The sequence below is a fragment of the Gekko japonicus genome, unplaced genomic scaffold, assembly GCF_001447785.1.
Source record: "Gekko japonicus isolate JY-2015 unplaced genomic scaffold, Gekko_japonicus_V1.1 scaffold384, whole genome shotgun sequence".
Lineage (NCBI taxonomy): Eukaryota > Metazoa > Chordata > Lepidosauria > Squamata > Gekkonidae > Gekko > Gekko japonicus.
The window spans coordinates 123,626-148,246 of NW_015175980.1; the positions used below are offsets into that span (position 1 = coordinate 123,626).

A 24,621-nucleotide genomic window follows, 5' to 3' on the forward strand; every position below is an offset into this window, starting at 1 on the left:
GAGAAAAACGGGGTATAAATGAAGTCAGTCAACAAATGAGTAAATGCTGAAAGCCTCTTCTGGTCCGCAGACGGCAATAAAAACAGTGCACAAGGATGGAACATAGTAAAAGCAAAGGACAGCGATTGCCCACAGGCTCTTCCCCCTTTCCCTTCAGAGGCAGAGACGAGCCGCCAACGACGGGTCTTGCGCGAGGCGGCCTCCGCGGGAGAAGAAGGCGGAGGAAGCAGCAGGCCCCGCCGAGCACACTCCTCGGCAGCCGCAACCCTTCCGGGGCGGAGAAGGAAGTGCCGGCGGGACGGAGAGCGGCGGAGGAGCCCCGGGAAGTGGTCGCTGGTCGCCGGCGCCGCTGCGGCTGCTGCTCCCCGATGGTGCGAGGCAGTGGCGCGCGGCCTCAGGCGCTTTCCTCTCAGGCCCAGGATGGCGGCGGCGGCGGCGGCCGGGGGGGGCGGCGGCGGCGGCCCGGAGAAGCCGCTGGCGCCGGCCTTGCTCAGCTTCTTCATCTACAACCCGCGGCTGGGATCCAAGGAAGGAGAGGTAAGCGGCGGGCTCTCAGCAGAGAGGCACCGCTCGGCGGCCCCTTGGCCGGTTGCGGCGGGATCGTGGTGGGACTAGGCCGCCGGCCCGTGGAGGGGAGATCTCGTTGCCGAGGGCCGGGGCCTTGGCGCTTCCTGCCTAAAATTACATTCCCGGTAGAAAACGAACGCACCTGTTTTCCTGTCGGTTGGCTTCACTCGCAGGCCGCCTCTCTCTCCCCTGGGAATTCGGAGGTGGATTGCAAATGTTCGGTCAGTCCAGGAAGCGAATTGCAAAAGGTGGTTAAAAAAAAAGATTATGACCCAACAGCAAAGATCCTGGGTAAATTGATTTATTTATTCAGGTGGGTAGCCTTGTTGGTCTGAAGTAGTAGAACAAAGTTTGACTCCAGTGGCGCCTTTTAGGACGAAGTTTTATTCTGGGTATAAACTGTCCTGTGCATGCACACTGCAAATTCTGGGTATAAGCATTTGTGTGCATGCCCACCCTTAGCTAGAGATGACAGGAATCAAACCAGGAACTGGCTTCAATGTGAAGAAGTGTGCATGCACACAAAAGCTTCTACCCAGAATAAAATTTTGTTGGTCCTAAAGGTGCCACTGGACTCAAACTTTGTTCTGCTGCTTCAGACTAACTTCAAAGAAGTGGCACACAAAAGCTTATGCCCAGAATTAGACTTTGTGGTTCTGGACTCAAACTTTGTTCTGTCAATTTATTTATGTTCTTTATAGTCCACCTTTCTCACTTGCTCAAGGCAGAGTGAGTCAGTACAATGGACAGGTGCGATATTTAATAAACAATAACATAGGAAGTCAGAAATCTAAAATCAGCTGAAGCAGAGCATGAGTATTGACAGGACACATTAAATTATGCAGAAATTTACGCAATAGGATCTTAGTTTGAGCAGCACAATAGTATAGATCACAGTTCCTAATTTAGCTGAGTAAATTTGCAAAACGTTCAGCACAGTGTAACTATTGTCTGCATAGAAAATCCCTCTTTTTTAATACAATACATTTTTATTGAGTATATGAATAATTGAATAATTGAAACAATTTGTAGAGCTGTCAAGAATAGGTGTACAAACATATTAGTGATCTTGAGAAAACGTAATTTGGAGGAAATCCCTCTTGAATAATTCAGGTTTGCATAGTTTGCAGAAAGCCAACAGAGTGGGAGCCTTCCTAGCCTCCTCAAGTAGCCATTCCATAAGGTAGGAGAAGGCACTGTGTATAGGCAGTTGTTGATTTTGCCCCTTTGTAGGGTGACATCTCTTGTGCCAACCTAGCAGTTCGAAAGCAAGAAATTGCAAGTAGATAAATAGGTACCACTTCGGTGGGAAGGTTACAGCGTTCCGTGCGCCTTGGCCAGCCACATGACCACAGAAATGTCTTCGGACAGCGCTGGCTCTTCGGCTTTGAAACAGAGATGAGCACTGCAACCCTAGAGTTGGATTCAACTGGCTTTTGAGCAAGGGAACCTTTACCTTTAGGGTGACACCTACAGAAGACCTTACAAAGGGTGGTTAAAAAAGATTAGAATCCAGCAGCAAAGATTCTGGGGAAAACAGAATAATGCAGTGGACACGTCACAATTTTGGTTTTGTGTAGCTTTATGTACTCTATTTTATGTATTTTACTTACAATGTAAGCCACCTCGACCTCCATAAGGAAGAAAGGCAGTATGATGTCCTTTGTCACTCAGAGTCCCTGCCACCTTCCACAACCTCAGGTTCAGGGTTACTGGTAGGTCAGGCAGTCACAGTTCACCACCAGTTTTGCCTCTTTTAAAATATAGAGAGAGCCTTGTCCATTTCACAGAACAAGTCCACACTCTCACTCAGAGACACCACCACACAGTGCTGTTGGGACTAGGAACTCAAATACTGCTTCATTCACATATTGCCACCATTTATTCATATCCTAATATGTGTATTGTGTGTGTGTGGGCCGAGATCTTTAGCCCACAGGGTTAAACAAACAATGAGCTAACTTTTATTTGAATGTTAACACTGGAGGGAATCTGGTAGAGGCTGAAAATATTATTTTCAATCGAACTCTTGAACAATTTCCCTATTCAGGCATTTGGGATTCTTCCTTATAAGCTGAACTTTTTTCAGTCAGCCGGTCTGACTTCCCTCAGTTGAACTAGCCATTTTCAATGGTCCTTCCCACCAACATTCCATCAGCTCCTTTTGGCTGCTCTTAGGAAGAGGCAGAACCTAACCTGTCAATCACAGGCAGTTAATAAATGGTTTAAAGAAATTATATATATCTTGCATATATATATACACACGTGTATGTACTTATTATTTCTTTAAATAATAAAGCCCGTTCTGAGCCCGTTTGCGGGGAGGGTGGGGTATAAATTGAATTAATAAAATAAATAATAAACAAAGCATTTATTAGCTCCCTGTGATGGACAGATTGGGGTATGTGTGCTTATGTGCGTATCTGTATCTATATGTTTGTTTGTATGTATGTATGCATGGATGAATCCTGACATGGATAGGCGAGGCTAGCCCAGTCTTGTCAGATCTCAGAAGTTAAGCAGGGTTGGCCCTGGCCAGTATTTGGATGGGAGACCAAGGAGTACCAGTGTCGTGATTCAAAGACAGGCAGTGGCAAACCACCTCTGAAGTCTTTTGCCTTGAAAACCCTAAAGGGTCACCGTAAGTTAGCTGTGGCTTCACAGTAGTTTACACACACACACACACACACACACACACACACAAATGGGGATCCACAAGGACTTATGGGGAGGCATTTAATATCTCCTTCCCACACTGTCTGCCCTTCTCCTGCCTCCTTTTCTCCTTCCCACCCATCAGCCAATCTACCTTTCCCTCCTTCACTCCCACAGCAGCATCTCTCTGGGAAAACTGGGCGGCTTCAGCTGCTGTACAGCAGTGGGTGCCAGCTGCGAACCCAGTTGTACAGTGCCAGCCACCAGGCCAGGCCCAGTTGCACAATGAGGAGTACGCAGAGACTTGGAGGGAGTGCCTGAGTTTCCCATGTATTCTCCTCCCCACTTGATTTCCTCTTTCCCCCTCTCCTTGCAACCCTGTACCCACACCTTTCCTTGCTTCCTTTTCTCATTTCCACCAACCAGCCTTTTATTCCCCCCCCCATCTTCAGCTATAACATTTAGTTAGGTCATTTTGACCCCACCTTTCACAGTAGGGACTCAAAGCAGCTTACAGCATTCTTCTTTCCTCCATTATATCATCACAACAACCCTGTGAGATGGGTAAGGCTGAGAATGTGTAACTGACCCAAGGTCAGCCAGTGAGCTTCCATATCAGAATGGCTCTCCCAACTCTTACTCTGAAACTCTAACCACACTGGCTCACATGGGGTAGCTGCTATTGAATAGTTACAAAGCCTGGGTGAATCATGTAAGTCAGGTGGTACCAAATCTCCCAGTGATTGCTGGTCTGGCCCCATGACTCTGCCTTGTACTGACAGAAACCAAGGCTGGAAGGCAGGCCATGCTGTTGTGGTTGCCTAGCAATGGTCACAGAGGGCCTTCGTTTCTTAAAGCTACAGGTGCTGCTTCTATTATTTTGGGTGGGTTTAACCCAGGTCCATAGCCAGAAAATCTTCAGTTGGGGTGCAAACACACCAGGAGCGAGGAGCTTAATTAGATCACCACCAATTAGATTAGTGGCTAATTTAACTTGTGGTAATTTAATTGAAGGTAAAAGAAGAAGGGGACGGCAAAGGATGAGATGGTTAGATAGTGTTATCAGTGCAATGAACATGAAGTTGAGCAGGCTCCAGAGGATGGTGGAAGACAGGAACGCCATGGGGTCTGACTTGACTGTGTGACTGAACAACAACAGCAATTTAATTAAGCTTAGATACTTCTTAGCTAGAGAAGGGAAGGTATTTAAAAAGACATATGTCTCTTTAAATACCTAACTTTTACTTGCTGACCCACACCAACCCTGTGGCGTGACTTAGGGAAGGAAGGGGAGGTATTTAAAGTTTTAATACTTCCCCAGAGTTGTGCTGCAGTGGCCATATGTGCCAGCTGTGACACAACCCAGGGACTGAGTTGCACCTCCCCTTCCCTCCCTGTTTCACACTGAAGTGGCAGTGAGTAAAATTAAGGTATTTAAAGAGACATGTGTCTCTTTAAATACCTTGCTTTTACTTGCTGATGTGCCACCTCCCAGGTGTGTGACTGTGGTGGGGAAGGAGCAACTCCATGCCTTGCTCAGTCTGCAGCCCTGCCTTGTCCTGGATGGGAGGGGAGACTGAGAGAGGAGAGGGGCCATCACCCTCAGACAGTCCCTGTGGCTATGGGTCTGGTTTATTCCCTCCAACATTTTTTTCATTTTTTGGTTTTAGCTCTCTGCAAACTTTTGTATTTTCTTGGGCTTGTTGAAAGATCTGTCTTTTCTTTCCATGGCTCCAGTCTCCAGATTTAAGTATCCACAAATGGAGCCACAGTGAGAATTAGATAGACTGATGATGATATGTTTCTTGTAGTGTTCCCATTTTCCTGTTAGTAGACTTAGTTAAGTATATGGCATAGACTGCAAATTGGAAAACAGTGCTATAATTGTAGAGATAGATCAAGATGGGTAGCTGTGTTTGTCTGTCTGTATCAGTAGAAAAGAGCAAGAGTCCAGGAGCACCTTAAAGACTAACAACATTTGTGGCAGACAATGAGCTTTTGTGATTCACTGCTCACTTCTTCAGATACGTATCTGAAAAAGTGAGCAGTGAGTCACAAAAGCTCCTACTTTGCAACAATTTTTGGTAGTCTTTAAGGTGCTCCTGGACTCTTGCTCTTTTCTGTTGCCATAAGCATTGTATCACAATGCAATAAAAGCTGCCTGAAGTTTTCACAAACATTAGAACTATAGTCTCTGTCCCCTCTATAAAAAGGCTCTCCTGAACCATTCCATTTTTTTGTTGTTGTTCAGTCGCACAGTCGAGTCCGACTCTTCGCGACCCCATGGACAATCTCCCGCCAGGCTCTCCTGTCTTCCGCCGTCCTCCGAAGTTGGCTCAATTTCATGTTCGTTGCATCGCTGACACTGTCTAACCATCTCATCCTTTGCCGTCCCCGTCTTCTTTGACCTTCAATCTTTCCCAGCATTCCATTTTACTACATCCCTATTTCCTTTATAAAAACAATCTCCTGTTGATTGGATGTTATTTTAAAGTGGGACTGTCTTTGACATATCTCTCCTCCAGCTGCCTTTCTGTTGTTTGTTACTTTTCACATAAGTGAAAAATATAAATCAAATAAATAAGTGTATCAGCCCAGTGAGTACACAGTTGATGTAGCAAGGCCTGACTCACAAAAGCTTATTCTAGAATAAATGGCGATGATTCCTGAAGGTGCTGCTGGACCTTATTTTCCTCTTGCAGACTGTGACGTGGGTACCCGAGAATTGTCCAGCAGTGTGTGGATGATGCATCTTTTATATTCAATTGTGTTTTATACAAACTTTCCCCCATGGAATTCTCCTTCCAACAAATGTCCCCTAACACACACTGTACACACACACACAGAGTTAAGTATCAAAAACAGAAGTCTAGTGGCTCCTTCAACAATGACAGAATTTCCCCCCAGCATCAGATTCATGGACTCAAGCCAATTTCTTCAGAAATGATGGAGCCTTGTGCTAACTTACATGCCCAGGGAAATGCTGATCGCCACTTTGGGGTCAGGAAGCAAATTTTCTCCAGGCCAGTTTGGCCAGGGATCCTGGAGTTTTGTTTGTTTTTTGCCGTCTTCTGGGCATGGAACAGGAGTCACTGGGAGTGTGTGTGTGTGGAGGGGGTATTTGTAAATTTCCTGCATTTTGCAGGGGGTTAGACTAGATGACCCTGGAGGTACCTTCCAACTCTACGATTCTGTGATTTTATGAATATGATTTATTCCAATATCCGCCCTTCATTTTCCATGGCTTCTCCCTAAGAGACAACCTTTATATATAGGAAGTGTGGGGGAGGGGCAGACAAGTTGGGAGAATTAGAGGGCCCTGACAGGCTGAAAATGTACAGGGTGAAATATGATTATGCAAAATTCATAGTCAAGGCATTTGTGACAGCATCACAACAATATTGAACAAGATTGATAACAGTTTTGATTTTTTCTTATCCCCAGACCCTTCTCTTGCTCCCTTCCAAAGGTGTGGGGGGGGGGGGCATTCTGTTTGTAACAAATTTTTGCCACTGGAAGATTGACCTTAGGCCGTTCAGGCCATTCAGGTCAGTGATTTGCAAATGTTTTGGCTATTTGGGTTGTTAATGACCCGTGCTTCACATTTCTTATTTCAGGAAGAAAAGAAGATTCTTCTTTATTATCCAAATGAAGTAGAAAAAAATGAGAAAATCAGGAGTGTTGGATTATGTGAAGCTATCGTCCAATTCACAAGGTACCAAATTCCTTATGTTTGTGTAGCGTGTTGTCAATATATATATGTGTGTGTGTGTGTGTGTGTGTGTAAATACTATCAAATCACAGCTGACTTATGGTGAACCCAATGATGGGCTTTCAAGGCAAGTGAGAAGCAGAGGTGGTTTGCCATTGCCTTCCTCCATGGTCTCCCGTCCAAGTCCTGACCCTGCTTAGCTTCTGAGATCTGACAAGATCACGTTATACCATGCTGCCTTTCCTCCACATTCATTTATAAAAGGACCTGAAATTTACTAACGGCTTAACAAACAAAAAGTTCACATCAGAGCGTTGCGTGGGCAGTGTTCCATCGTGATAATCCAGTACCATGTTTTCTTGTTAGCTAAGTGTTTGATAGATCAAGGTGGGTCGCCGTTTTAGTCTGTCTGTGAAGTGAGCAGTGACTCACGGAAGCTCATAGCCTGCCACAAATTTTGTTAGTCTTTAAGGTGCTACTGGACTCTTGCTCTTTTCTAAGTGTTTTATGATGCTTGTGTGTCCCAAATGTTCATTCATGTACTGTTTCTTTTCTTTTTCAGGACTTTTAGTCCTTTGAAACCTGCAAAGTCCTTGCATACCCAGAAGAACAGACAGTTCTTCAATGAGGCTGAAGAAAATTTCTGGATGGTTATGGTATATGTATACACACACACGCACAAATGAATGTTATTATTCTGTTAAGCCTTTCTATAGGGACTTCTCCAAGTAGCTTTGGGTATTCCACCTTTTCTAGGGGTGTACAGGGGAAAAAAATTGTTTTTTCCAGATGCAGGTATAATAAAGGCGAATTTTTCCAGGATTCCCAAAGATACCCGAATACCATTGTCGGTATTTTTCAGGTCCATTATATCCTATGGGACCATTGTATTCAGGGGATTAGGGGGAGGGGATTTGAGGTAGAAGCACTAAATTTGTCCTGTAGCTGCTGGAGCCTCTCCCCAAAAGACCTCCCAAGTTTGGAAAATATTGGACCAAGGGGTCCAATTCTAGGGGCATCCAAAGAGGGTGCCCCCAATCCTCCATTGTTTCCTATGGGGAAGGGGAAAAGGTAGGCAGCAGTGTCTCCCTGAGAATCTCTCTGCAAGAAAGTGTGAGGTGTGGTGGTGTGAGGGGGCATGTTTGCCAGGCCAGCAGCAGAACCTCTGCAATGCCCCCCCCCCCGAACCAGTACCACTATGGCAGTCAGTGCCCAAACCCAACAGGACTCAGGTCAAATCAGAGAATCTCTGAGGGCATTTGACCTGATTTTTGTTGGGTTGGGCACTCACTGGGCATGGAACAGCGGTCACTACGGGTGTGGAGGGGGGGAGGTATTTGTGAATTTCCTGCATTGTGCAGGGGGTTGGACTAGATGACCCTGAAGGTACCTTCCAACTCTGTGATTCTATGAACAATAACCATTCCACCACACAGGGACAGAATTGGAGGTTAGTGATATAGGCTGCAACTCTGCACATATTTACTAGGAACTTCCCAGTTTGAGGAGGGAAGAGCTGTGTCCCAGTGGTAGAGCATTTGCTTGGCATACAGAAGGTCCCAGGTTCAGTCCCCAGCATTTCTAGTTAAAAGGACCTGGAGAGCTGCTGCCAGTCTGAGTAGACAATACCAAGGGTCTGATTCATGTGTTCATGTGGTTTAAATGTTAGCGAATTTATTCCTATAGTCTTGTGTATTTCGTTCCCCTCATTGTTTTGTCAGTCACCTTGTGCCCTGTAGACAGACAAGTGCCAGCTATGCTCTTAAACCAACAAATAATGCCCATTCATTCAATTTCTAAGGTTGTACGAAATCCTGTAATAGGAAAACAGAAAGATGGCAAACCAACCGTTGAGTATCAAGAAGAAGAATTACTGGTAAGGATCAGCTATTGTGTTCTAGTCATTTCGATGGTAGATAATGAAGATGACCAGGGGTCATTTCGTAGAATAAGAGGTGCCGGACCTCATTAACATAATTCATTAGCATAACTTATTTGCATATGCCACAGCCCCTGACATCACCAGAAGTGTGCCAGAAGGCAACACCCACCGCTCAGGCTCCACTGGACTGTTGGATTGCTAGCTATTGGGGGGGGGGGATGTGCAGATCTGTCCTCGCAGAGGAGGGAGAGCTTGTACCTGAATAAAACTTGGTCTTAAAGGTGCCACTGGACTATTTTGGACCGGGGGCTGGGGGGACTCTGCAGCTTACCTGGCTGCTTCTTGCTCTGACTGAGGGCTGCTGGGAGCAGGGGGTGGGCTTGTTGCATGTGCCCGACCCCTGGGCTCTTTACTGCCAGAGCTCCACTCCTATGCGCTCCTGCAGGAAATGACCCCTGAAGATGACGATACTTAGCAGACAGTCCCTTTTGGTTTGGTAAAGCAAACGTAGCCTTATTTAGGTAACAGAAGGGAAAAAATGGGAGCATTGTTTTCCTGAAGCTGTATTTACAGAAGTTGTTACATGGAGAATGCTATTAATTTGGCTTAAAAGATAATAACCACCCTTTGGGAGGCAGGATCATTGCTTAAGTCTGAATACAGACTAGAAACAAGAATGTTCTTAACCTCTCAGAGAACCTACAAGATTTTCAGGGTCGAAGCTTTCAAGATCAAAACTCCCTTTGTGAAAATCTTGTTGGTCTCTAAGATGCTACTAGACTCAAATCTAACTGTTCCACTGCAGACCAACATGGCTACTCTCTGAAAACTTTCCTTAACACAGTTCAGTGAGCAGATGTTAACAGTGGTGAGGTTATGGTAATTTAGTTCTCTGTATTTATTCTGCCAACCTAGCAGTTCGAAAGCAAGAAATTGCAAGTAAGTAAATAGGTACCACTTCAGTGGGAAGCTGACAGCGTTCCGTGGACCTCGGTGTTTAGTCATGCCGGCTACATGACCACGGAGACGTCTTCGGACAGTGCTGACTCTTTGGCTTGGAAATTGAGATGAGCATCGCCCCGTAGAGTCGGATTCAACTAGCTTTCGAGCAAGGGAAACCTTTACCTTATTTATCAAAAGGGGTTCCCTCCCTCTAAAAAAATGTTATTTACCAAAATAAAAAAATAGTAAATAACAGTACAGTCATAGATCGCTGCTAAGTGTTTCCTGCAAGCCACTATGTAATTTTTCTGTGGAACCAAATGGGGATTTTCAATAAGACGTTAGAAGAATCGCAGTGTGTACCCCACGTTTACAAATCAAGGCTACTGACCTATTGGGTGGCCACAAAAATTGGGCTGAAGAGCGAGTCTGCAGCTCTCAGGTGTATAATACAAAAATATCTGTACCATGGTTGTGATTCTTTCATTCTTGGTATTTAACAGGACAAGGTGTATAGTTCAGTGTTACAACAGTGTTACAACATGTACAAGGTAAGGACGATGTGACTGTTTCCCCCCTCCCTTTTGCTTCCTTATGTTGGGGTGGGTGAAGAGATCTTCACACCTCCATAATTAAACCATGATTCAATAGTACAGAGTACCCTTCTCATCCAGACTTTGGCCAGCAAGCACTTTAGTGCTGATCCTGAATATGTATTTAAAGTCTTGGCAACACTGGTAACTTCAGTAAAGACCTGATGCACTCTTAAGAAAAAAAATCAGTTGCAGCGAACTGCCTGTTGGCTAGGGATGGCTTCAGTTTTTTGAGTGTGAGTGAGTGAGTGAGAGAGAGTGAAGTGCTATCAGGCCGCTTCCGACTTATGGTGACCCTAGGAATTAATGACCTCCAAAACATTGTATTGTTAACAGCCTTTATATATAGGCTAGTGCAAATATTCTTCCCTCTTGATTGTTGTTGACCTGAGACGGTATTGAGATGTTGGTTAAGGCCCAAAGTTTAGGCACAGCCAAGGATTTCAGCATGCGTAATGGGCTTTTTTTAATCGGACTGTCAATTCCTCCCAAATTCTGTATCACATACTGCATTGGAAAGCATTTACAGTTTCTGTGGTTCTTGCCATGTGGCAAGGGGGCTACCACTCAAGAAATAAGTTCAAACCTTTCCTGGGCATGCAAAAATAGTATTACTTGGGGTCTCTTGGACTGTCAAACCTGTAAACTATTATTAGAACAATTGGTTAGAGTTGCAAGCTGGTTACTTTTAACATTGTTAACGATGTACCCTACAAGTACTGCATACAGATTGGTGTCCAGTCTTTTAAAATAAGAATTTGGGGCAACTTGCCAGTGAGAGATTTGTAATTTTATATTTTCTGTAACCGTTTGTTTGGCCCTGGTATCACTGATCTAACCAATAAGCAGGTTATAATAGAGCAGAACCTAAATTAATAAACAAAACAGCATCCTGCAGCTCTGCTTTGGTGAACAAGGTGACCTGGTTGGCCTGACCTCACCTTTCTGTCTTTGTTCTTAGCTTTTTAATGGCACTTTCCGGAAAGCCATGGAAGATGGGGGTGTTAAAATTCTCAAAGAGAGATTAGAGAAATTCTTCCATCGGGTAAGTTTTTACTATCTAGGGAGCAACACAGTGTTAGATTAGAGATTTTTTCCAGTAATGAAGACCACGTTGGAAAAGTATCGTGACTAGGGTTGCCAGCTCTGGGTTAGGAAATTCCTGGAGATTTGAGGATAGGGGAGGGTTTGGGGTCAGGATAGGGGAGGGTTTGTGGAAGGGCGGGACCTCAGCAGGGCACAGTGCCAGAGAGTCCCCCCCTGCAAAACTGCCAAGTGTCAAGTTCCACAGCCTGTGGAGCTGATCTCTGTCACCTAAAGGTCAGTTGTAATAGCAGATCTTCAGGCCCCACCTGGAGGTTGGCAACCATGACCATGACCCTGAGCAGTGGTTTTGTTTTTTTTCAAACTCCTGGCATCCTTCAGAAGAGTAGGTGCAGCTTTTTCTTTTATTCATTTAATTTAATGGACAGTCTTCAGGAGCGGCTCCCGAATCTGAGTGATGTGTCAGGCGTTTGTTTCCCTGCTCTTGGTTTAGTTTTTAAAATGTAGCTTTAAAGAATCATACGGTCAGAATACTTTTCCCACCACAGAAGAAACTAACATCTAACCATGGCGTCCGGAACATAACCGCTGCTACAGGAGAAAATAGTGGGCCGGGCCCCTTTCTAAGAATGCAAAAAAACATTTCATCATGCCGATTGTGAGGTGCTGGCGTGCCGGGAAACACAGCAGCTAGGATACCTGTGGTGGAAGTCAGCTGGGTTTGGCCCGTGCCTTGACGTAGAGGCAGCCACGTCCCATCAAAACGTTCCACTCATTTCCCTGTGTTAATCCTCCAGTACTTGCAGACGCTTCATCTACAGTCGTGTGACTTGCTGGATGTCTTCTGTGGAATCAGCTTCTTTCCGTTGGATAAAATGACTTACTTAAGAATTCAGTCGTTCATCAATAAGATGGAAGAAAGCCTGAGCATCGTCAAATATACGGCTTTTCTCTACAATGATCAGCTCATCTGGTAGGTCCTGAGAGCGAATGCAAAGGGACATTTCAGACCTATGGCTGCCAGGGTGGAGGGTGTTCACACCCATAGTGAAATGCCGGGGCAACTTTGGAATTCACACACACGGCCCAACTATGATGGGAGACTGGACACCTTCCGGCACATATCCCTCTTGCACGCATCAGCACCACCCACACGACCAGTCTGCCTGGAATGTCCTCTGTCAGGGTGCTCTGTTGTCATCCTCTTTAAATCCTCATCATAAAAATCAATTTATTTTAAGGGCTACCCATAAACTGCCTTGTTCAAGTACAAATCCCGGAGGGCAAATCTTCCTTTGGGTCCACGCGATTCTGTAGACTTCGTAGGATTGGCTGGTGGTGGCCCAGGTCCACATTTCTGTCCACTAAATTACATTAAAAGAAAGCCAGTGTTCGCCTTGTCTGTGGGGAAATGCTCTAGACCGTGGCTGAGAAGCCTTTGGATCAGGGGCCTTTTAATCCAGTACGCTGATTTCGACCTATGGCCACTGAGTCTCTCTTGCTTGTTTTTTGTGAGTGAGCCGGGGCCAGAAACAGTGCAAAACAAAGCTTGCCGTATCAGAAATGCTAAGTATGTACAGGAGGTAGGTTAAAGGTCCTCTAGTGTCATGGCCTCAGTCACCAGGTCTGCTTTGGGGGGTGGGGGTGGGATAGGGGTTCCAGAACAACCTCAGTAAATGGGGAGGGGGGCTGTGGTTCTGAAACTTGTAAGAGCACTCTTGTTTTGGTCTGCATTACTGTTAAGATCAAAGGGTCTGGGAGACTTCTATCACCAAATGATTTTGCTTTGTGCAGTGCACAAAAGGAGTGTTTCGACGCAAGATTCAGCTCCTTGTTAAGGATATCCTGAAAGTTTCTGTGACAAGATGAATCCCTAAAGCCAGACAAATTTCTGCCATACGCAGTCAGTCCTTGCTGCTGTTATGAAGCTGGAGTGTAACAGCAAGAGATACAGAGACTTGTGTTGGGATGCGTGTGTTGCATTTTAACCTTTGACCTAACTAACACCCACAATCATTCTTCAACATGTATAATTGTAAAAGTACAAGATAAATTAGAAGAGGGGCATGTTTTTCAGCTAATCATGACTTCAATGAGAGAAAACGTTGAGTTTTTAAAACAGAAACAAAGAAAGTATCTTGCACTCTGCAGCATCACTGTAATTTTAAACCCAAGAGCTCCTCTTCAGCTGTGTTTGATTTCAGGGTGTTTACTGACATGGCACAGCTGCGGCAGGGCATCCAGTTTCATTAGTGAGAAGCAGCTTCAAGAGTTTCCTATTCAAAAAAGTGATTAAGAAGTTGAATGAGAAAGAATATGCTCAGAGCAAGAAGTAATCTACAGCTGGCTGCATAAAATACATTTTTTGTAAATCAGGGGAGTATTAAAATAGATCTGAAAAGCTTCAAATGGGGGTATGTTTTTCAAGATTTCTAAACTTGCACTTATCTGTGGTCTGCTTACAGTGTTAAATGTTATCCTCATTTGATCTGGGGGTTTTCACTCATGAAAAACCTGTATGTGAAAACTAGTACAAAGCTTTGGATTTATTCGTATTCATACTTTGTATCTAATGTTTTCAACTGCTGGGTTAACACTGTACAGAAATAAATCATTTATTTCTGTCAAGCACAATTTATTTAAGATATTTTGACCGGGCAATTTCCCAAGAGAGCTTTCAATATCAACGGCCCTCAGGGTGAAGAGAAGAACAGCAGTCCTGATCAATGGTCCTTCCGAAAGTTGGCCAAGAGAAATAAATCTTTATTAAGGATGAGAAGATGTTGGTGGGATATCGGATGCTTAGAGGGGGGGTCTTTCTTTTGTGCCTATGATCAACTTTCTCCATTACCATTCACAGGCCCAGGCTAGGAAAGACACTCGGCCAAGGGCCGCAGTCAGTTCAAGAGAACCAGCCTATGCTAGGTGGGCCAGTAGATTGACTTGTACTCACCTCGATCCCTCTGTAGTCAGCTAACATCCTTCTGAACATTATTGTCGGTATGTGCTTTATTGTCAGTATGTGCTTTATTGTCAGTATGTGCTTTACTTGGTCCTTTCGAATTCCAGGAGTGGATTGGAGCAAGATGACATGAGGATTTTATACAAATATCTCACCACATCTCTGTTTCCAAGGCACATAGAACCAGAGGTAAATCATATGGCTTGTCCTTGGAGGGGAAAATCCACTTTTGTTTCCCCATCACGTAACTGAGAGTTCTGTTTTTCATCTCAGCTGTGTTTCCTAGGAGGAATGGGGGGGGGGGAGCATGTCCTTAACTTTCCCCTTTTGTTTCAGTTGGCAGGAAGAGATTCACCAATACATGCAGAAATGCCTGGAAATCTTCAGCATTATGGACGGTAAGCTCTTTTCATTCACTGTGTAGTTCCTAAGCCTGGCTTACAGGAATTGTTATCCAAAGGTAAATCGATTTGCTCCCTTCAGCCTTTGACTTGACTAATGCAACCTGGAGCTCTTTACCAAAGGCTGGAGTGAAGAGCAGGGCAAAAGAAATCCCCGTGGACAACTTGAGGGCTTTGATGGTGGTGGTTTCTCCCAGCATAAGAATGATCTTCTGAGGCAGAGACTTGAAGTCTGATCTCTTGCATCTTTTCCCTTTCAGGTTTCTCACTGGACCCCTGAATGTTAATGACCCAGAAGCAAAATGCAGATTTCCCAAAATATTTGTAAACACAGAGGATACTTACGAAGAGCTTCATTTGATTGTTTATAAGGTAGCTGCTAAATTTCCTATTCGCTTTCCAGGATATTGACCGGCATTTTAAGCATATAAATCTGCCTGGAGCACAGGAATTCAGCTTGCTGAGAGTGGAATAACTCTACCTTGGATTGCTCTGTTAATCCTTTAAAGAGCCACGAGATTTCTTGTGGTGTTACTGCAACAATCTAAGCCGTTTCCTGTCCTGAAAGAAAATGCTCTACATTTTACAGTACCACTACAGATAAGATTAGAATTTCAATAGCCAATCTGTATGCAAAAGAACCTCCTCAGGAAAGCTCCTCCATTAGCATGTTCACAGCCTGGGGAACTCCTACAAGAGAATAACTCAGCCCTACCCCACCTTCCTGAGTAGATATAAATTACCTGCCTACCATTTCTCTTCTCACCTTGACACAGAGAGTACTCCATCTTTCTGTGTTATACCTCTGAGGATGCCAGTCACAGCTGCTGGCAAAACGCCAGGTCCTGCAATGCCAAGACCACGGCTACACAGCCCGGAAAATCTACAACAACTAACGTTTACTAACTGTGCAGCTTTGTATAAGGCATAGAGTAGAACATAATTCCCAACACGCAAAAGTGTTACTGGAAAAAAGGGAATAGAGGGGTTTTTTTTAATGGTAAATGTTTAATCTCTTGCAGGCTATGAGTGCAGCTGTCTGTTTCATGATTGACGGTGGGTATCAAATTATTCCACAGAACCCCCAAGGGGATTTAACTCCAGTTCTTGGCAAATCACGCTATTTGAACATTAAACACCTCTTGTCTACTGCTGAAGTTAACTTCGGTGTGGGCCCTTGGACAGACCTTTGACATTTTAAATGCAAATTTGGTTTGAACGGTTTTCAGTATCAGTGATGCAGAGAAGAATTAACATTTTGGCCCTCAGGAGCCTGCCTACTGAATCTGCTTTTGGAAAACAGCCCCGCAGTGTACCTCTTGTGCATTAGGCAAGGACAGGCAACTCCCAATCAAATTGGGGGGGGGGGAGTTTCGACCCAGGACCCTTCTCTGATTTCTCCCTGCTCTGCCGGTTTTCTGCATGCTTAGAAGCATTAGAATAGAAACAGGGAAGGGTTAGAATAAAAATGTCGTTTCCCTCACATGCAACATGAAGTGGTGACTATATCCTTACTATACCTCTCAGGATTCTACCGCCTCATTTTGCCATGTATCCAGACAGGGCCTAGTGGGATCTCTGGGGAAGGTGAGACTTCTCAGATACAACATTTCTGCAGCTAGATGCGAGTCTAGTAGCACCTTAGAGGCCAACAAGATTTTCGGGGTATAAACTTTTGAGAGTCTGAGCTTTGACTCTAGACATCTTGTCCCCTGGCGATCTCATTGTTCTCTAAGGGGCTCCTGGACTTGAATCTCGTTGTTCTACTGCAGGCCAACACTGGCTACTCTCTGAAACGTGTTTTTCTTTACGGAAGTTCTGCAAAAGTTGCATTGGCAAACTCCTGGGTATAAAGGACTGAAGAATCTGCTCCATTAATATAAATACTTTATGTGGCTTTTTTTTTTTTAAGTCTTCCAAGTGGTATGTGTGTTTTGTGGTCTTGGGAAGAAGAAAAAAATCTCACTGTCCCTTTTCAAAACCCTCCGCAGCTTCTATACAGCCCACATTGGAGTTTTGCCGTAAACTGGACAGCATCGTTGGGCCCCAGCTCACAGTATTAGCGTCAGACATATGCGAACAGTATAACATCAACAAAAGAATGGCGGGGTTTGTATTGTCTCTTGTCTCCGTTGCTAACCAGCCACTCAGTGAAACTGTTTGGGGGCATAAGAACTTTTTTATGTCGCGTAGATGAGAACTTTTAAAAGAGTGCTTATCTTTGTCGACAAAAGGCATATTATATGTGTAACTAATGAGTTGATGTGATAGTGGCTGTTACGGCTGCTTTCCTGCCAATCGGTGGTAAAAAGTGGTGTTAAGTTACAGCTGACTGTTGGTGACCCCGTAAAGCTTTCAAGGCAAGAGAAGAGCAGAAGTGGTTTGCCTGCCTCTGCAGAGCAGCCCTGGGCTTCCCAAGTGGTCTCCCATTTGAGTACTAACCAGGGCTGAACCTGCTTAGCTTCCGAGATCCAACAAGACTGGGCTAGTGTCAGGCAGACAGATCACACCACACAGGGATTCATAAGAAGATAACTGTTTATTGATGAGTCCTATACTAAAGAACACGTGTACAGCTTGTGTCAGGAATGGCCGTCAATACTATGGCCTCTGACTTATAGCAAAATCAAACCTCCCCCCTGTAAGCATGAGCCAATGGATATATCTCACGTGCACGGGCAAAGCAAAAAAGCCGTTGACTTTCCCAGCCGAGTAAACTGCAGCTGGAACATCTACAAGGTCAAGCACAAGATAGCACACAGTTGATGAGCGAGAGAGAGCTGAGAAGTAGCAGGAGGGTACCCCTCCACATTCCAGATCTATGACAGGGCTACCTGACATCTAGCCTGGGCCGTCCAGGTCAGGGCATTCTACCGATCATCACCTTCGAAATCTTTTTCTTAGCCAAAGATAAAAAGGCACAAGAGCAGTCATTTATTGCAGTGGCACTAAAACTTCATGGTAAAGTCTTGGAGCCACCCTAATTGATTGGATTCTATGGAGTTCAATTTTTATATGAAATTTTAAAACAAATGTATTACTGTTTTTGGTGTGAGGGATTTTCCTGATTTGTATTTGTGACGTGATTTATTTGGTCATTGTACTGAACCAGTCAGAAAAGTCTTAACAAACCATTGTGCTTTATGGACTGTTTTAATGAGACTGAAGGAAGTGTATTATCTTAGTATGCTGATTTAGTAAAGCTGAGATTGAGCAGCAGCACTTTCCCCGGTTTCTTTGAAGTACCTGTTTTGTTTTTGCTGGTGGCGGGCCCCTTCCAGGACGTCTTGCTTGCTGAGCGTGGAGTGGAGACAAACAAAAGGCGGGAAGGGCTGCCAGTTTGGTGTAGTGGTTAGGAGTGCACGGACTCTAATCTGGGAGAACCGGGTTTGATTCCCCCCTCCTCCACATGCAGCTGCTGGTGTGACCGTGGGTCAGTCACAAGTTCTTTCAGAGCTGTTCTCTCAGGAGCAGCTTCTGTCAGAGCTCTCTCAGCCCCACCTACCTCACAGGGGTGTCTGTTGCGGGGAGGGGAGGGGAAAGGAGATTATAAGCTTCTCTGAGACTCCTTCAGGTAGTGAAGGTCGTGGTATAAACCCAGTCTCTTCTTCTTCTCCAGCCAGTGAATAGCTTAGTGTCTTTTTACCACCTATTCAGTGTGATATAAATATTGTTTCACCAGGAAGTGGCCACCCTGACCTGTATGGCCCAGGCTAGCCTGATCTCATCAGACCTCAGCAGCTAAGCAGGGTCCCCCCCGGTTAGTATTTGGGTGGGAGACCCCCCCCTAAGGAAGTCCAGGGTCACTGAGCAGAGGCAAGCGACAACCACCCCTGAACGTTTCTTGCCTTGAAAACCCTGTTGGGTTTCCATAAGTCGGCTGTGACTCGATGTCACTTCCCACCCCCACCAGGAGGTGGCCTCTGGGTTTCTGTGGGCAGGGAGGGAGACTCCATGTGGCACAGCAGCACCCTGATCACTGAGGTCCTTCTCTGCTTCTTTCTGCCCCCCCCCCTTTGGCCCCCATTAAATAAGTAGTGGAAATAAGCCATTTAATTACCGGTGGGCATCTGTAAGATTTATCATAGCATCGAGACTGAAACACACACACACACACACACACCCCGGATGGTGCAAATAGTTAGACTGCTTGGTTGGTTTCATTCTGCTCTCAGGTTTGGAGGCAGACAGAGCAAAGGCCCTGGAAGAAAGCCAGGCCACAGCGGTCTGCACTGTCCTATCAGGTCTCCGAGGTATGTCCCCTCCCCCAAACACACACAGGGAGCAAAACGAAAAAGAATGTGTGGCCACACACCCTCTGCATGGGCAAGAGGTACCACTGGGTGAGGGGGCACGCAGTTGTCACCGGTGTTGTGTGGCACGTATTGGGAAGTTAGGGCAGAGGTTGCTGCCTTGACTGCTGGTCTGACTAGGAGAAAGTAGGAGGGGAGAGGGGCTGGGCCTCCCCTTGGAGCAACCTGCTTCCCGCTGGGTCTTGTCAGACACAACCAGTGACAATACAGCAGCTGTCTTCATCCCGTCCATCTTGTTATTAAATAAAATGTTTTGTTGTTTAGGATAAGGATCCAATTTGATGTAGTGGTTAAATGCTCAAACTGTAATCTTGGAGAACCGGGTTTGATTCCCCACGCCTCCACTTGCAGCTGCTGGTGTGACCTTGGGTCAGTCACAAGTCCTTTCAGAGCTGTTCTCTAAAGGGCAGTTCTGGAAAGAACTCTCACAGCCCCGCCTACCTCACAGGCAGTGTTCCATCTAAGCTGAGTTGGTGTGAGCTAGCTCACAGTTTTTTAGCCTCCGGCGCACACATTTTTATCTTGGCTCAGGAAGGATGGCTCCAGAGCAAACTAATTTATGCAGTGGCCAAATCACTCGCTCACAACTTTAATGCCAGTAGCTCACAAAGTAGAATTTTTGCTCACAAGACTCCACAGCTTAGAGGGAACATTGGGTGTCTGTTGTGGGGAGGGGAAGGGAAAGGAGTTTGTAAGCCACTCTGAGACTCCGAGTGAAGGGCGGGGTATAAATCCAATCTCTTCTTCTTCTTCTTCTTCTCTATTCTTTGCATTTCTTATGGGGCAAGAAATCAGGTGTTTTCTGTCACCAAAATGTCAGAAGGTGAGATCCCCCCCTGAGGAAGAGGTTCCTTCTTCTAGGATCTTAAAAAAAAAAACCCAACCTGTAAATAGTCACAAAACAGGAGAAAATAGTGTAAAAAAAGTATAATGAAATGCCATTTAAAGTTAATGTCCACCAAACCTTAAAAGGGAGCAAATGGAGCCAGTGGTCCTGAACATCTTCCCAGCTTCTGGCTCTTGTTGCCCGGGCCGTCTGTGTCTGTGCCTGGCCTCCTGGAAGTGCCAAAGGCAAAGGGATGGCTTCAGATCAGATTAGAACAGGGCCTATTAGAAGGTGCTGACAGCACGTTATTGAAGTCCTTGGCGTAGGTGGCCTGGCAGTTATCATGGCTTGTAACAGGGCAAGGCAAAGACCAACTGAATACCCTTCTGCATTTTTGGTTGATGGCATCAAAACTTAGGAGGCCTTGAATCAGCTCGTATGAACTTTGGAAATACTTTTTTTAAAAGGTATGGGTATACTTGAGCGGTGGCTCAAGTGGTTAAGACGCTGAACTGCAGGCTGTGGAAGGTCAGTAGTTCAGCAGTTCAAGACCCGGGTGCCGCAAGACAGGGTGAGCTCCCGTCTCTAGTTCCAGCTCCTGCCAACCTAGCAGTTCGAAAGCAAGAAATTGCAAGTAGATAAATAGGTACCACTTCAGTGGGAAGGTAACAGCGTTCCGTGCACCTTGGTGTTTAGTCATGCCGGCCACATGACCACGGAAACGTCTTCGGACAGCGCTGGCTCTTCGGCTTTGAAACGGAGATGAGTACCGCAACCCTAGAGTCGGACTCGACTGGCTTTCGAGCAAGGGAACCTTTACCTTTATACATAACACACAAACAAAAACAGACCTTTGTATATTTTTAAAATTTTGGTTGACAGCAAAACAAAACCCCACTGATATTTTTTGCTCAATTTTATTTATTTATTTATTTTATTTATACCCCGCCCATCCCGCAAGCAGGCTCAGGGCGGCTAACAAAACGGTACAATGTACCTGATTGGCATAAGAGCTTTCCTGCCCTTCAAAAGTAACCTGCAGTCTGCATTGGGCTGGCCCTTTTAATTGACCCAGTTCTGATCCCTCTTGGGGTTTTCATGGTTAGAGCCCAGTATTGAGGATACGTAAAATTCAGCCAGGATTTGGGGTGGGGGGCAGTGTCCCTATAAGCTGAGTTAGTGCGAGCCAGCTCACAGTTTTTTAGCCTCCGGCTCACACGTTTTTGTCTTAGCTCAGGAAGGAGGGCTCCAGAGCGAACTAACTTATGCAGCAGCCAAATTGCTCGCTCACAGCTTTAATGCCAGCAGATCACAAGGTAGAATTTTTGCTCACAAGACTCCACAGCTTAGAGGGAGCATTGGTGGGGGGGTACTTTTTAAAAAGTAGGCTTTATGCATTCTTCAGGCTGTTTGTTGATCAGCATCTAAAAGGTAGGTACAGTTGGCCTCATCAAGGTTGCATCAAATTTGCATGCCTTATCTCAGACTGGCCTCCTCGTGCCCGTCATGGGGCTGGAGCTCTTAACTTGTTTTCCACGGTGCCAGCAGCATAAGGTGATGAAGCTTATCTGATTAAGTCTGCCTTAAATTTTAATGTGGTGGTATCCTGAGAACCTGATATAGCTTCTCTCGGTGCTAATGGAGCTGGGTAGATATAAGAGGGAATAGGCTGGCCAGATACAGGCTTGAAGGATGACATTTATTGCAGAAGGAAGGAGTGACTTCTAGAGGTCAGAGTGCCTAAAAATTTCCAGAGCTTGTGGCAGACAACCACCAGCCAGGGATAAAAGATTGTAAAACGATCTTGAGAGCTTTAGAATACCAAGCAGTCTGCTTCTTGAATGAGGCATTTTCTTTCTAGAGTTTTCTGGTGTAATCTTAACAGACAAACAATCCTTGCTTTCCGTTTTCCCCTCTCTTACTTAGAAGGGCCGCCGAAACCAGGTGTCCGGAGTGGCTGGGCTTACCAGGACATCCTGGCTTTACTAATCTTTGCCTATAATGATAGACCACTTCCTGACCATTGTCCATCCACAGACAAGAGTCAGCCAATCAAAAAAGGGAATGGCATTTCTCTGAAGCCAAGCTCAGTTCCAAGGTTAAGCACCACTGAAAACCCCGTTATGAAAGGGATTGTGGAATTGTAGGTGTGGTGTTGTATCATTTCTGGCTCAGCAAGGCCCAGGATCCGGTCACTTGCTCTTTGTAGTTGATTCTGAAGTCTCATTACTCCATAATCAGTGGCTTTATCAGCAGCTGATGTTTTGATGGCTGGCAGGGGAAAAACCTTTCACCACTGGCTTAGTGCGATTTTTAGCATGCTAACAAACCTCATTACTGACTGTTTCCTACAGCTAATGAACAACTGTGATCACCCCCCTTTTACCATTTCCTTCCCCTTGCTTGCTTTCTAGGTCGGAGAAGGAGCCCCAGTTTAAGTTTATCTACTTCAATCACATGAACCTGGCCGAGAAAAGTACCATCCACATGAGGAGAACATCCAACATCTCGCTTGCCTCCGTTCACCCTGACTTGATGAAGATTCTTGGAGACATCAACAGTGATTTCACAAGGTGACCTGGGTGCTCTTCCTTTCTGGGGGAAAGGATCATTCTACCACACGTACCAAAACTGCTTAATTTTTAAGACGGGGTAAGCAGAATCTAAAATCATCCACCCAAAGCAAGATCCATTTCCAGGTTTCTTAGTTGCTGTGTTCTAAACACTGCCTTTGCCTACATTTCTTTCTTTCATTGTACGTCACCCTAAGATCTGCATCCAACTAACTGTTCTCTTACAGAGTTGATGATGATGAGGAAATCATCGTTAAGGCCATGAGTGATTACTGGATAGTGGGCAAGAAATCCGATCAGCGGGAACTATACGTGATTTTGAATCAGAAAAACGCAAACCTGATTGAAGTGAATGGTAAGGAGCTACTGGAATGACCAAAGCACTCGGTGGGTTTTGTTCCATCAGGAGCAAATTTTTTTAGAAGAAAAGTTGTGGAGATTAAACGCCTGAATAAGCAGGACTTTTTGTGGTCATCTGACCCAAGGCTCTAAGGCTAGATTGACACATGCCGAGTTTAAAAGTGTAGAGGGTCTTACCATTTTTGGCAAAGCCCCAGTTAGTGTGTATGCCACTCTGGGAACCCATTTCTGGTTAATATTCTTCCGCTTCCTAGATGATAATAAAATGAAGAGCTTGAATAGTCCAACAACATTGAAGTTAGCTGGTAAGACACAGAGACTTGGAATTGGAGGGACCATCATTACTACGTAAAGTGGAGGAGAGGAGAATGACGTAAGCTGCTTTGGGTCCCCCCTTGGGGAGAGAGGCAGAGCACCAGTGAAGTTAAATAACTTTAAGAATGTTTTATAATTGCTCAGAAATACCAAAGGATTAAGATCACACAACTTTCTCTGTGTTAATTTGTTTGGGGGTAAATTACAAAACCCTTTTATTATGCAAATCATGTCATCTGTCTTTTTTGACTACTGCAAAGGGCAAACTTCCTTGGGAAGTTGGTAGCTCTTTAAACAGGGATGGTTCTCAGATTTCTTAGTTCTTTAAGATGAGTTATATGGAGGTGGTTAAAACTGCAAAACCACTGTGGAGAAGACAACATTAGTAACATCAGCAGTAACCTCACTTCACCATAATGCGATTTGTAGTGCCTGGTGAAGTGTTTGTAAAAACCAGCTGCATTCAGGCGGTGAGCTTTAGCTCCTAACTTAAATAGGAATGTTGGTCACAGTGCAGTGGGCGAGCATGCCTCTGCTCACCTGAGGAAAAGAAGCCCCCAAGGGGGGGGGGAACCAGACTGGACGGCAGCCGAGCGCTGATACTGACACCCATAATATGAGCTCACCAGTTTGGTCAGAAGGGTGTACCTGTGATGAAGTGTAGGGATCAGGCTGTTTTCTTTGACATAATTTGAGACTAGTGCTGTTAGCTGCCAAGAGAATATTCTGGAGTGAACATAAGAACGTAAGAGAAGCCAGTGTTGGATCAGGCCAATGGCCCATCCAGTCCAACACTCTGTCACACAGTGGCCAAAAATACCAGTGCCATCAGGAGGTCCATCAAAGAGTGGTTTGAAAACTATGACCAAGGTGTAGCTTATAATTGGAGTAATGTCTACTGGTAGGCTTATTGTAGTCCTTTTTAAAAATAATAAATCTCTTCTTTAGACTTCAGTAAAAACAGCAGCACAGTTGTCTAAAGCTTGAAAATTATCAGCAGTAGAAGTTAATATATTCTTACTACTGTAACTATTTTGCAGTGAAGGTTCCTCTTTAATCACTGAGTGTTTAATACTTCAGAACCACAAAACACCTTCACCCCTCCCTCTTTTTACAGAAGAAGTAAAGAAACTCTGTGCAACGCAGTTCAACAACATTTTCTTCTTAGATTGATCTGCCAAGGGCCGACTCTTCCTGAAGGTGGCTTGAAAATGTCAAAAAAGCATTTTTCTTCAAGTTGACAGGTTTATTAGTCATATTATTGACTGGAACAATGACAATAGTAAAGCAATACTTGCTTTGTAAGAATCTAATTTCTACCAAAAACTGTAAAAGTCTGATCGTACGATTTTTAGATTTTAAAAGTATTTATGTGCAAATAAATTAAAACCTGTATGAATTAAACACGCGTCATTCCATTGCTCTGATATTTATGTGAATATTTTACTGGAAAAATAAAATTTGTCATTATTACAA

At 44.8% G+C, this 24,621-nt stretch overlaps 1 protein-coding gene across 1 annotated transcript; it reads left to right on the plus strand.

The window, feature by feature from the left end:
• On the plus strand, window positions 1-24,621 carry CCZ1 (CCZ1 homolog, vacuolar protein trafficking and biogenesis associated). The gene is made up of 15 exons (XM_015426204.1): window positions 1-537; window positions 6,840-6,937; window positions 7,497-7,590; window positions 8,736-8,810; window positions 10,262-10,309; window positions 11,313-11,396; window positions 12,193-12,368; window positions 14,465-14,546; window positions 14,694-14,755; window positions 15,019-15,130; window positions 15,781-15,814; window positions 16,750-16,867; window positions 22,312-22,470; window positions 22,698-22,825; window positions 24,263-24,621. Exons 1-15 carry the CDS (start codon window positions 421-423, stop codon window positions 24,316-24,318), a joined length of 1,443 nt encoding a protein of 480 aa, XP_015281690.1. The 5' UTR covers window positions 1-420; the 3' UTR covers window positions 24,319-24,621.

Coding starts and splice junctions, on each gene's coding strand:
- CCZ1 (XM_015426204.1), top strand. CDS start 421: ATGGCGGCGGCGGCGGCGGCCGGGGGGGGCGGCGGCGGCGGCCCGGAG. Junction 12,369..14,464: donor TACAATGATCAGCTCATCTG/GTAGGTCCTGAG, acceptor TTCGAATTCCAG/GAGTGGATTGGAGCAAGATG. Junction 22,826..24,262: donor AAACCTGATTGAAGTGAATG/GTAAGGAGCTAC, acceptor CTCTTTTTACAG/AAGAAGTAAAGAAACTCTGT.